Here is a 12463-nt window from a genome sequence, read left to right as displayed (position 1 = left end):
CAAAAGAAGACACCCACTAGCCTTACGATGGCATGCAGGTCAGTCGCAGAGTTGGAAGGCAATGTGTGACATTAAGCTGGAAATAGAACAAAGCATGGTATGGATACCTGGGCAAGGGGAATATATCCTTTTGGTTCGATAATTGGACTAAACAAGGGCCCTTCTTTAGCCTCCTACCAGCTGGAGTCAACCCCAATGATGTCAAGCTCAATGAAGTACTGGTTGAAGGCGAATGGCAAATGGAAGAATTGGGGATAGAGGTCCCAATAGCTATAAGAAATATTTTGGAGGAACAACATACAATGCTCTACCCTGAAATTCAGGATAGAGTAGTAATAGCAATGGGAAGTTTTCTGTAGCCATAGCTTGGGATCTACTAAGGCAAAGAAAAGAAGTTGCTTTCATCGATTCAAAAATTTGGCACAAAAATACTCCATTCAAAATGGCCTTCGTGACATGGAGGGTGCTATACAATAAGATGCCCACAGATGAGAAAATAGCAAAACTTGGTTACACCATTCAACCAAGATGCTACTGTTGCACTCCAACCTCAACAACACTAGAAACCTCAGCACATCTATTTTGGGAGGGTACATATGCTCAAGATATCTGGAAAATATTTGCTGCCCCGTTTGGTCTACAAGTTGGAAACCAACAGTACAGCCATATACTTCTCCAATGGTGGAACCACAGATATATGAATCTGGTGACATCCTTCATGGCTAGGGTATTACCTGCAATCATAACATGGGAGTTGTGGAGATCCAGATGCGCCTCAAAGTATGGGGGAGAAGCACCACAGAGCAGGAGATCCGAAAAGCTTATAACCGCAAATCTAGTAGAGGTAGTCAGACAGAAGTTCGGAAAGCTACAACAACAGCTCTCGTGGGATCAGTTACAAAAACTCATTGATCAACCCATGGTGCATAGAACCAGTAAGTTGGTGAGATGGGTGAAACCACCACCAATGTCCTATAAGCTAAATAGTGATGGAAGCTGCCAAGAAGGGAATAGTGGAGCAGGATGAATTATAAGAGACGGGTTTGGAAATTTCGTCTTAGCATACTCATGCTTTCTGGGAAAGGGAACAAGCAACGAAGCAGAGGGTAAGGCCATGCTATTGGGGCTCAAGTTTTGCGTGGAAATGGGCTTGAGTAGAATTATTGAGGAGGCAGATTCAGCACTACTCGTAGCCTGCGTCAAGGAGGAAGGTGAAATACCTTGGAGAATAATGCAGACGGTAAGTCAAATCAAACAACTAATGAAAACCAAAGAAATTGTTCCAAGACACTGCTACCGAGAAGCAAACAGAGTAGCGGATAAACTAGCAACAATGAGCCATACACATAGAAGAAACATCATCTTCAATCAGTTTAGTGATCTACCAAGACAAGTGAGAGGACTATTGAAATTGGACAAATGGGAAGTCGCCTCCTTCAGAATCCGTCAACTCAAGGCAGTAGAGATAACATTTGAGCCACTATGAACCTAATAAAGGCCACACGGCTGATCTTTTAATTGTTAGTTAACAGTTTTTTGTTTAGAAGGTTGGATTTCAGCCTATCATTATTATGGGAAGGTTAGGTAAATGCCCTCCTTCAACCCATGTTCTTGCTTCACAAAAGGAAATAAAATACACAAACATTTCAATTAAAAAAAAATACTATATGCATCAGGTAGTTTCAGTAAACACCAACACTACAAGTATAGAAACCACCCAGAAGAGTCCAGTACTGCTCCTCACACCACCACCGTTAGGGCGGCTGGTTACCACGGTAATAGGCGGTGAGTCCGCCTCGACCGTGGATGGCGGTTCCACATAGGGTGGAGGAGGTGGTTGGTTGAGGTTCGGAGGAAGTCCTATACCATGTCCCACTTTGATCTCAAATGCCATGCCATTCAGGCATTGGGTGCCATCATCAGCGTCGGAGAAATAGTATTGTGGTCCCTCGATGGTCAATGGAACAGCGACTGTCATCGCTTCCCCAAACTCATTGCTGCCTCCTTGATACTGAAATGTGTCATCATCTGAAGCATCATCCATGCTGCAATTCCTATGTGGTCTCGCTGTATGTTTGAATAACTGTCTGATTGGTGTTTGTACTAAATACTAAACACATAAATTGATAATACATCAGAATAGCGTGAGATACAAAACCAACATATGATAAGACAGCAATTTGGTAATTAGTGCAAATAGCAATAAAAATCGGAGTTCCTTCCAGGGTCGCCGGCTGGAAAAATACAACAAAGAATGCAGAACAATTCATACAACTGGGAGACTCATGAATCATGAGTGAAACACAATCACATGTGGCATGTTGTGTATAATCTCAAGATCGAGAGATGTGAGGTTCATCATACTTATGATCACATGTAAACACACAAAGCAATCCCTTTAATAGGACTGACAGCTCAATTATCACATCTAACTTTTTCTACTGGAACTATCAGAAACTTATTAGCTACACCTCCCTTACATAATCAATTATATATTCAAATGAAACTTTTGGACTTGAAAGAATCAAGTTGAATTATTTTATATATTAGACAATAATAGACATGCAAATGATAAGAAAATTGAAAGCTACTTTACTCCTATTTCTAGATCATTGTTATCCGAGTGTAAGTGTAACTTTTTGCATCAAGATAACAGGACGCGGAATAGGAAGTAAGCTGTCCTCATAAGTGCCACCATATTAACGTTGGATTAGTTAACCTTATCCAACGATTGTTAATTAATCTCCCACTAAAATTCATTAATTACCAAATTATCCACATAATTAAGAATTATCACAAATTATTTAAAATACTACTATTAAAATATTATAATATTAATAAATCATGGTACCATATAAAATCAATACATACGTTGTTATTTCACTAAAATATCCATGTAAAAATACATATATTTTCTCAACTTATAATTTTTCTAATCTCATATAAAGAGTAAAAGATTCTCGTACGCTAAATTCTTAAAATGGTAAAAAGATAACCTTCTTTTCTTGTAAGAAAATAATTTTTATCTTCACAATAAAAAAAAATCTCCTTTATAAGCTTTCTCATATTATGAGTATAATTTAAAACATATTCGAAAGTAGTAATATTGATAACTATATAAAATCATATTTTTCAAACCATTTATTTTCTTTACAAAAATGTTCCACTCAAAATACTATATATATATATATATATATATATATATATATATATATATATATATATATATATATATATATACAAGGTTGTTAAACTTACGGGGTGTAACACATGGGACGCGTCCCAGGGGTCATGGGGCATGGTTGAAAAGCCGCCCATGACAGATAGCATGGCAAATTAACCAAACAAGTAAAACACAAAGTAATATTAATTAAGGAGACCCATGATATGTTTAAATCATCAAGTCGTTCCAACACAGATTTACAACAAGAATCACCTCGATGTACCAGACATCATAATCACAAATCACCCTTATGACGTCATGTGAGCTTCACATATAAGACATTTTTTCCAAAATAACTTCACGTGCACAAGCCCCCTTATCTCGCTGCATGCACATTAATATGCACACCACCCTTGTGTGGCCGCATGCGTATTTCATTCACAACACAACAATCAATCACATCACACGTGCACATATGCCACCACATCGCCCAAACAACAATACTAAAGCCACAATAATACATAGCCCACGGCTCAACAACAATACGAACAAGAATCTCAACAATATCACAAGGGTGTAGTGTACAATAATAAGAGTGCTTCAAATAACAAACAATTTCCAATTCAAGGCATATTGGAGATCGTTGCACCTGTGTGTGAAATTCCAGCATATTATGTTGCAACTCCAGATCATCATCATGCTAGCTAAGCATCTGATCAACAACATGCGTGAACATCTTAAATTATAGCCAGTTTTGCTTTCGAGGGTTAATTAGTTGTTGTTTGTTTTTCTTGTAAGAATCTCATTTATGGTCATTTCATCAGAAAATACATACAGTCTTAGGACATATATTACTTTTTGCTCAATTGAAATTAAAATGTATCTTCGTACTTTGATATGTTGCAAAGTTTTTTCCTCGCAAAATGAATGTTTGAATTATTCAAAACTTCTCTGTTTCCTTATATTGATAATATAGCTTAATTGCAAGTTTTCTTTGAATTTGGGATTCTCAAGCCTACTCATGGATTTAAGTTTGAAAGATTGGGAAGTTGACATATAGAAGGTGAGATTTCACCAGAAAGATTGAAACTTTGGAGGTTAATAGTAGAGATGAAAGATGTACAAGTGATACCAGTCCTACTAAAGCTCTAAGAAGAAATAGAAGAAGATGTATAACATTTGGTACGTATTGACCTTGATTGTTAACATTTGGTATGTATAACAGTAGCTTGTTGTGCAGAGGAAGCATCTACAGGTGAACGTACACTGGGCCTTAACATGTCAGGATCAAGTCACAAATCTGGGTTCAAATGCTAAAGTCGTGTGATGACGTTCATTGTAATATTTTGTTCCATAGCATCCTTTTGTTCGTTTAACTTTTCATGCATTCTTTATTGCATCTTCTCTTCCATTTCCTCTATTTTCTGATGCATCCTCTCATCAGCATCTAAAGAAGATCCAAGATTCCCTTTTTGCCCTTTTAACAAAGTCCTTGTCCATACAATCTCACGCGACCTAGATGTTCATGTCCCATGACTGAAGCAAAAGCGTCAACTGAATGACTGTCATCTTCACTTTCCTGAGTTGATTGTATTCTCTCCATTTCAGCCTACAAACCAAATACGAGAGAAAAAAGTTTTAAGTAACTAAAATTGAATCAATAATTAATAACAAATAATAATCACGACAAACTTTCAATTAGAAATCTCGTACAATTTTACTAATCGTATTGTCATATGAGCTTTTGTATACTCGGCCAAGTTTTGTTTTTCTTGTAGCCACAAAGATGTCCTTACTTGACAGAGTATCTGAAGTATCAGAGACTTCCTTCTTTTTTTCCTAGTTACATGAAAACAGGTATAAGAATCTTTCCATATAAAGTTAGCAAGTTCATAATTTAAAAAAAATAAGAAAGATAAAACATCAAACCTCGTGAATTAGAGCAAAAGGTGTTCTGCCATCAGTGTGTGGACACTTCAACTTACTTCGATTCTCTGTATTGGTTTCGGACATTTTCTGCAAATAAACGAGTCAACCAATAGCAACCAACAGTTATGCCTATTACCCACATCAAGACCCAAGACTACACTCATAGTATTAAAGCTTGCTTGATTAAGAGGTCGAACAATGCAGCCATCTAAAACTGTTGACTTAAACTCAGTCATTCTTTACATGACAAGAGGGATTATTAAGACAGTTATTGACATTTTGGCATCAGTTATTCATCATTTACTGTTGTAATCTCTGTTCCATTTGCTGTATCAACTACATTTGCTATCTGATTTGCAGACACAAGGAGCAAAGGAAACCAAAAAAAAATTCTCCTTTTTTTTCTTCAGAATTGTTTACTAATCTAACTACATCGTGTGTAGTACCTATTCTAGAATCAAAGGAAACCAAAAAAAAATTCTCCTTTTTTTTCTTCAGAATTGTTTACTAATCTAACTACATAGTGTGTAGTACCTATTCTAGAATCAAAAAGCAAAATAAAAGTATAATATCAAAATATAAAAAGTTGAAGAGTTTGTCTGTTATTGCTTTTTAGTTGATGAATTTTCAAAGTTGATAATTTAAGTAACAAATACTCCTATACTAACAGAATGTTGATTGACAATCTTCAATGTTAAAGTCAAACAAAATCTAAATCTGAGCCCTTTTCTTTCTTCAATTATTTCATTAATATTTGAATTGACTGATTCAAATGGCAACAGTAAAGACTGAAGCATGAATTCAGTGTCTAACACTAAGCAAAAGACGTTATTAATATTATACGACTAGCTATCTGTGTTACAAAATATTTTACTGAATTTATAAACTATCGAGAGCAATGTTAAAATTATCACGAAGTAACAAGTACTTATAAAATTTTCTAACTTGGTTCTATAACCTCTATATTAGAAATCTTAATAGAAAAAAGGTGTTAATACATTAAAATCTGATATATGGTAGATTATACTGTGTCTCAAGTTATATTGCCTATGCTCCTTTTGTTAGTTTTTTACACTTGAAGAAAACAAAGAAAATGTGGTTTGTGCCATCTAAAACTGCTGACTTAAATGCTAAGGGATTCCTGTATGAAGGGTTCGAGCATAATCTTCACTACTGAGCTAACTATATATTAATCAAAAGCCAATTATTGCACAATCCTCACTTTTTATTAGCATCACAAACTGAAAAAGAACTAGCTATAGTAGCGCCCTTGAACCTCTTCATAAAGAAATTAGCAGAATACTGAGACATTGATCTAATTCACTCATCTCTAAGCTATGAACAAAAGTCAGCAACCAAATAGAAATATGGACCAAAGAAACAAGACCAATCGAAAACCAATTAGAGCATCTATTCACCACATTTTACTCAATTAAGTAATTTGCAAGAACAATTATCAAACAGGCTGCAATGAGCCACTGATACATGCAAAGATGAACACATATTAAAACTTGAAGAAGAACAATATCCTATGCTTAGTATATACATTACAGTTTCACAACCAAAACTGTAATGTTCGGTACTATTTTACTTATAATTCTTTTGACTCGGGCACCAAAAAATAATTATGTTAAAACAAGACAAGAGATTCTGGATGTAATTACCTTGTGTGAATCGGAGTTCCAATATTTAAGAAGATACTTAAAGTGAGATTCCGGAACATCTACTGGCCTATCATCATTCTCATAGGCTGTGAAGTGGGTTGCCTTCAATTGACTCTTATACTTTCTCCAAGCACTACAAACTGATTCAAAAACCCATTGTTTCGCCTCGTCGGGAATGTCATATTTTTCCTACAAATTTAGTGCAATTGGGTAAGTGTAAGAAATAAGAAATATCATCCATGTTTATTGGACATTGGAAACTTCATACCTTGATATATTTCCACATATCATCTTTTGCGTCTAGTTTCCTCCAATTAAATACATTAAGACGACAAAAAGTCCCACTCCTTACCAATGTGCCGAGGAAGCTACCCAACTCTTTTACAACCTCTTTAGTAGGATCAACGGGTTGATTATACTCATTTAGAATGATTATTTTACGCTCCTTTCTACCATGAACACTTGACATTTGAGTACGACCTCTTTTTCTTTTTGGCGAGGAGGGGCCTGCAATAGTACAAAACAAAGATAATCATTAATCACTATTTTTAGTTAAGTTTATGATTACAATTTATATATATTTGCCTTGTTCCTCAATTTGTTCAGCTGCTTCATGAGTGGTAGAATCATCAGATCGTTCATGTACTCCCTGTGATGCAGAATTTTTACTGAAGAAACCTGAAAATAGACTTAGGAAACATTACAATCAAGCTCCTTGTGCGTAATCAGATTTAACAAGCTATAGTTATTGATCTAGCACACAAGTGTTAGTTATGCAGTAACCTGGTATTAAAGGCTAGAGTACTATTTATAATTCATCACAAATGTTGAAACATATCATTTCTTGAGCTTTTACCTTCTGAGTCAATAAGTGAATTCCTCTGGGAGATGCTGACTCTTTATAAAGAAATAACACATGCATACTACAACTGGACATATGTTTTTTTTATTCCAAATTTTGTTCAATTTAGTTAACTTTTTCAATGAGTAGCCAAATCATTAAGAAGGTAAATCAGTTAGCAAGAAAGCTTAAAGCATGGTAATATCTCACTTGACTTCTTCATTTGCGTCATATTTATGGTTCAATTACTGGCGTTCACTTCTCGGATAAAGTGTAAGTGATTCAACTAATATTTGCCTTTGGTTTATATTTCTGGTTGACTGTTCTTGTAGGCTTGTGCTATATACAACTGGTAGCCAATGTTATCAGTTTTGTCAAAGAAGTGTGAGCTACATACCGTGGTCTTATTTCTGCTTTTTGTAAGCAGAGTTAGCTCTAATTGTTGCTAACTAAGAAGCTTACTTGGTTTTGACAGCTCTTATGTATGTTCAAGTTCCCATGTCGTGCTTATTCTTTGGTGGTGGGTCCACACAGTTTCTAATAAGTCGAGATGGCGGGGGTAAGATACTTTAAAATGTGCAAAAGCTTCTTGAATCTCCTCTATTAGATTTTCTTACACACTGCTATGGGAATTGTATTTTTTACCTATGGAAACTGAGAATAAACTAAGCCTTTTTTGAAGTTGAATAAAGAGGAATTCAAAGTTATAAATAATTGATAACAGTAATATGTCCTATTACTGTTATCTTCTAGTCACTTTGGGGAAATGGTTTTCACATACATAGAGACGAAAATTGAAAGAAAGGAACAAACAATATAATCATTACTAATATACTCATGATAGCATTGCTCCTGTCAAACACTGCACCTAAAGTACACTGAACCTAAAGTAAGTGCTAAGGTTGGGTTTCAATGAAGCATATTAGTTGTGAACTTCAAATGACAAACAATACAACGAAACCAAATAAGGGTAGGTCCCAGACAAGATAAAAGGCAAAAAATATCACAAGTTTCCATTGTCAGTTGAGATAAAAATCATCAAGATCCAAACTTTATAAAAATTTGTAACTCTACTAAGACAAGTTATATCTTCCACATAAATGAAATTACCATAAAGATACAACTAAAAGATAAGGTAATAAACTGCACACCACAATTGCCTTTTTGACTGTAGTAACAACTCTTTTCTTTCTCCAATTCAAAGACAAGGAATATCAACAATACCAATATCACTTAAAACACTAGCAGAAGACGACACATTAAACCTAAAATTGAAGAATTCACTGTTAAATTAATTTTGGAATTTGGGGATTTGGGGAAGGTCAGCAACTGTCCTTGAAATGAATCTATAAGGAGTTGAAAGACACTAGAAGTAGAAAGATCTTAGGTTTCTAGATTTGGATTTTAGGAGTGAAAGAGAGGACTTTGGAGGAATGAATCTTTGAGAGGCTAAAAGAAAGAGATTTGGTTTTACTGGATGTATCGAATAGTAGTACTGTTCTTTGGGCTTTGGATGTATCGAAGAGTATACTGAAGGTGGGCGGGTTTAATTACTGGGAAAAGGGGAAAAGGGATTTAACTTTATATTTACATTATTAAAATTAACTAAAAATATAAAAAAATAAGGTTGATTTGGCGGGTTTAGAAAATTTCAGGCGGTAAAATGAGGAGGGAATGAAAACCATTCCAATTAAAAAATATTTCTCCCCAACCGTTCCTATAAATATGTATAGTGGAACGGTTTATAGATCCGTTGCGGAAAAATCTTCTATGGCAACGGTTCTGTTACAACTGCAACGGTTTGATAGTTAAAGTGCACTGATACCACCCAAATGCTATTGTAACGGTTAAAACCGTTACTATATCCGATATATGGCAACGGTTTGTGAACCGTTGCCAAAAAACGTAGTCGTAGGCCCATTTTTTAGTAGTGCCCCGAGTTTATTTCTGCTATTTTGATTTGCCGGGACGTTCGATTTTGAGTTTCGAAGAGTTTTGGGACACTCAGTTCCTGAATGAGAGCTTAAGTGTTGGAAAGTTGATTGTAGTCAAAACAATGTGAAGACGGCCTCGGAATGAAAATCTGATGGTTTTGTTAGCTCCATTGGGTGATTTCGGGCTTAGGGGCGTGTTCGGATTGTGTTTTGGAGGTTCGTAGCTAATTTAGGCTTGAAATGCCGAAAGTTAAATTTTTTGAAGTTTCCGGTTCGATAGTGGGATTTTGATCCGAGGGCCGGAATGGAATTCCGGAAGTTGGAGTAGATCCGTACTGTTTAATGTGACGTGTGTGCAAAATTTCAGGTCATTCGGACGAGGTTTGATAGACTTTTTGATCGAAAGTGTATTTGTAGAGTTTTTGGAATTCTTAGGCTTGAATCCGATGAAAAATAGGTGTTTTGATGTTGTTTTGAGCGTTCCGAAGGTTAGAACAAGTTTGAATGAAGTTATGGGATATGTTGGTAGGTTTGGTTGAGGTCCCGGAGGCCTCGGGATAATTTCGGATGGTTGACGGAAAGATTTTTGGAGTTGGAGTTGCGGCTTCAGCTATTCTTCTGTCATAACCGCACCTGCGAGTGTGAGACCGCAGGTGCGGAGCCACAGAAGCAGCGGATCAACCGCAGAAGCGGAATTGGGGAAGATCAGCAGAGACCGCAAAAGCGGTAGAGTTTCCGCATGAGCGTTACCGCATTTGTGGAAGGGGAGTCGTAGATGCGGAAGATATGTTTAAGTGAGAAGTCACAGGTGCGACAAGTGTTCCACAAAAGTGGGACCGCAGATGCAGTAACAGCTGGGCAGAAATATCAACTTTTGAGGGTTTAGTTTCAAAAGTTGGAAATTCGATTTAGGGCTTGGGAGAGGGAGATTTTGGGAAGAGATCAGTGGGTAACAATGCTTTAACCTTTTCTAGTTATATTCTATCAATCTATAGTTAGTTTCATCATTTAATTTCGGATTGGAGATGAAAATTGGGGAAAAGTTGGAAGAAAGTTCTTAGACTTAGAATTCAACTTTTGATTGGGAATTTGACCTTGGATTTGGATAATTTTGGTATGCATGAACTCATGAGAGCGTGAGGATTCTAAAAATATAAATTTTACCCAATTCCGAGATGTGGGCCCGAGGGGCATTTTGGTCATTTTTATCTAATTTTGCGTATTAGCTTAGAATTTCTTTGTAGAATCAGTTAATTGAAGTGTTATTAATATTATGCAATTGAATTGAATAGATTTGGGCCATTTGGAGTCGAGTACTCGTGGCAAGAGCGTGGTTTCGGATTTATTTTGAGCCGGTTCGAGCTAAGTGGCTTGCCTAACCTTGTGGGCGGGGACCTTTCCCCTTAGGATTTGGCATATTTGGTAATTGAAATGCCTTGTACGTGAGGTGACGAGTGCGTACTTGTGCTAATTGTTGGAAATTCGGTTTTCATTAAGTAATTACTAGTATGTTTCCTTTCCTATTTTTATTATTCGTACTATTAAGCATGTTGTTAGCTTAGGAAAGTATGTCTAAGTGATTTAATTGCGTTATTTGCTCAAACTGCCTTATATGAATTCTATGCAGCATGCTAGGCTAAAATTACTTGTTGCCTTAATATGAAATTTGCCATTTCTGAATATTTTTCTGTTGCTGTTGTGTATTTACATTGAGACTACGGATGTGGGATTCCGGTAGATCCCCCTTGTCTGTTTATTTGGGACTATGGATGTGGGATTCCGGTAGATCCTTCTACACAGTTATATGGAACTACGGAACTGCACCCGGTAGATTTCCCCAGTACTGGGTATTTATATTTGGGACTACAGATTAGCATTCTAGTAGATCCCCGCGCACTGATAGTTGGACTACGGGATGAGATCTCGGGAGATCCTTCGGATATATATGATGGACTATGGGATAGTATCCTGGGAGATCCACTGGATAGATGTAATTGGGACTATAGGACGGTATCCTGGAAGGTACCCCGGTTGTTATCTCTGTGTTGAGTTGTATTTTCTTTCCGTGATTATTTTACCTTTGTTCTAGTTGTTGTTTCTCTTTCTACTCTATGTTACTTCTTACTGTTGCACTTAGTTATATTGTATTGTTCTACACTGTTATACTTTGTATTTTATTTAACCTCAGTAGGACCATGACCATCCTCGTCAAAATCCGATCGAGGTTAGACTTGGCACTTATTGAGTACCGCTGTGGTGTACTCATGTCCCTTCTGCGCATATTTTTTATGTGCAGATCCAGGTACTGCGACTTAGTCCTATAGCCCTTGAGGCGAGGCAACTTCTCCAGCAACTTTGAGGTATATCTGCTACGTCCACAGACCGAGGAGTCCCTTTCTATGCTAGCATTTAAACATTTGCCCTTCTGTATCTTTTCCTTGTTAGATATTCTGGAGTTAGAGTACTGTGTAGTGATCCTTAGCTTGTGATTCATGGGTTTCCGAGTCTTGAAGTATGTATTGGTTTCTGAGAGTTAAATATTGTGTATGCCGAGCGGCACTTTTAAACATTGTCTTATTACTGTAATTTTGTTTTAAATTATTTTACTTCCGTAATTTAGGCTTACCTATTCGTAAGGACTAGGTGTTGTCACGATGGTTCATGGAGAGCGAACCGGGGTCGTGACAAGTTGGTATTAGAGCTCTAGGTTCATAGGAGTCATGGATCACAAGCCGGTTTATTAGAGTCTCGCTGATCAATACAGAGACGTCTGTACTTATCTACGAGAGGCTATGTAACTATTAGGAAAATTTCACTTCAATTGATTTCCTTGTCGTGTGATATTTTGATATCACAATTCTAAACTTCTGTCTTTTATTCTCTCACAGATGGTGAGGACATGTGCTACCCGAGATGATCAGGCACTCGCGCC

General features: G+C 36.6%; 3 protein-coding genes across 3 annotated transcripts; 1 reads left to right on the top strand and 2 right to left on the bottom strand.

Moving 5' to 3' along the window:
- The first annotated feature begins 442 nt into the window (after positions 1-442).
- LOC138871575 (uncharacterized) lies at positions 443-1027 on the top strand. Its single transcript, XM_070149460.1, has one exon. It carries the CDS (start codon positions 443-445, stop codon positions 1025-1027), a length of 585 nt encoding a protein of 194 aa, XP_070005561.1.
- A 645-nt stretch (positions 1028-1672) lies between these two features.
- LOC104233771 (early nodulin-like protein 18) lies at positions 1673-2044 on the bottom strand. Its single transcript, XM_009787218.2, has one exon. The coding sequence runs from the start codon at positions 2042-2044 to the stop codon at positions 1673-1675; it is 372 nt and encodes a 123-aa protein (XP_009785520.1).
- A 2188-nt stretch (positions 2045-4232) lies between these two features.
- LOC104233780 (uncharacterized) lies at positions 4233-7453 on the bottom strand. The gene is made up of 6 exons (XM_009787228.2): positions 7342-7453; positions 7025-7263; positions 6757-6945; positions 5093-5179; positions 4877-5002; positions 4233-4772 (listed from the first exon to the last, which is right to left on the bottom strand). Exons 2-6 carry the CDS (start codon positions 7223-7225, stop codon positions 4644-4646), a joined length of 732 nt encoding a protein of 243 aa, XP_009785530.1. The 5' UTR covers positions 7226-7263; positions 7342-7453; the 3' UTR covers positions 4233-4643.
- Positions 7454-12463: the final 5010 nt, after the last annotated feature.

This window comes from Nicotiana sylvestris, chromosome 6 (assembly GCF_000393655.2).
Source record: "Nicotiana sylvestris chromosome 6, ASM39365v2, whole genome shotgun sequence".
NCBI lineage: Eukaryota > Viridiplantae > Streptophyta > Magnoliopsida > Solanales > Solanaceae > Nicotiana > Nicotiana sylvestris.
The sequence above is the reverse complement of the archived record's forward strand: the minus strand, read 5'-3'. Positions and strand labels throughout refer to the sequence as shown.

What these genes read in the sequence shown, in the direction of transcription:
- LOC138871575 (XM_070149460.1), top strand. Translation starts at nt 443, where the DNA reads ATGGCCTTCGTGACATGGAGGGTGCTATACAATAAGATGCCCACAGAT.
- LOC104233771 (XM_009787218.2), bottom strand. Translation starts at nt 2,044, where the DNA reads ATGGATGATGCTTCAGATGATGACACATTTCAGTATCAAGGAGGCAGC.
- LOC104233780 (XM_009787228.2), bottom strand. Translation starts at nt 7,225, where the DNA reads ATGTCAAGTGTTCATGGTAGAAAGGAGCGTAAAATAATCATTCTAAAT. An exon ending in ATATGTGGAAATATATCAAG is followed by an intron (nt 6,946 to 7,024) that starts GTATGAAGTTTC and finishes CTAAATTTGTAG; the next exon opens with GAAAAATATGACATTCCCGA. An exon ending in GGAACTCCGATTCACACAAG is followed by an intron (nt 5,180 to 6,756) that starts GTAATTACATCC and finishes GTTTATTTGCAG; the next exon opens with AAAATGTCCGAAACCAATAC.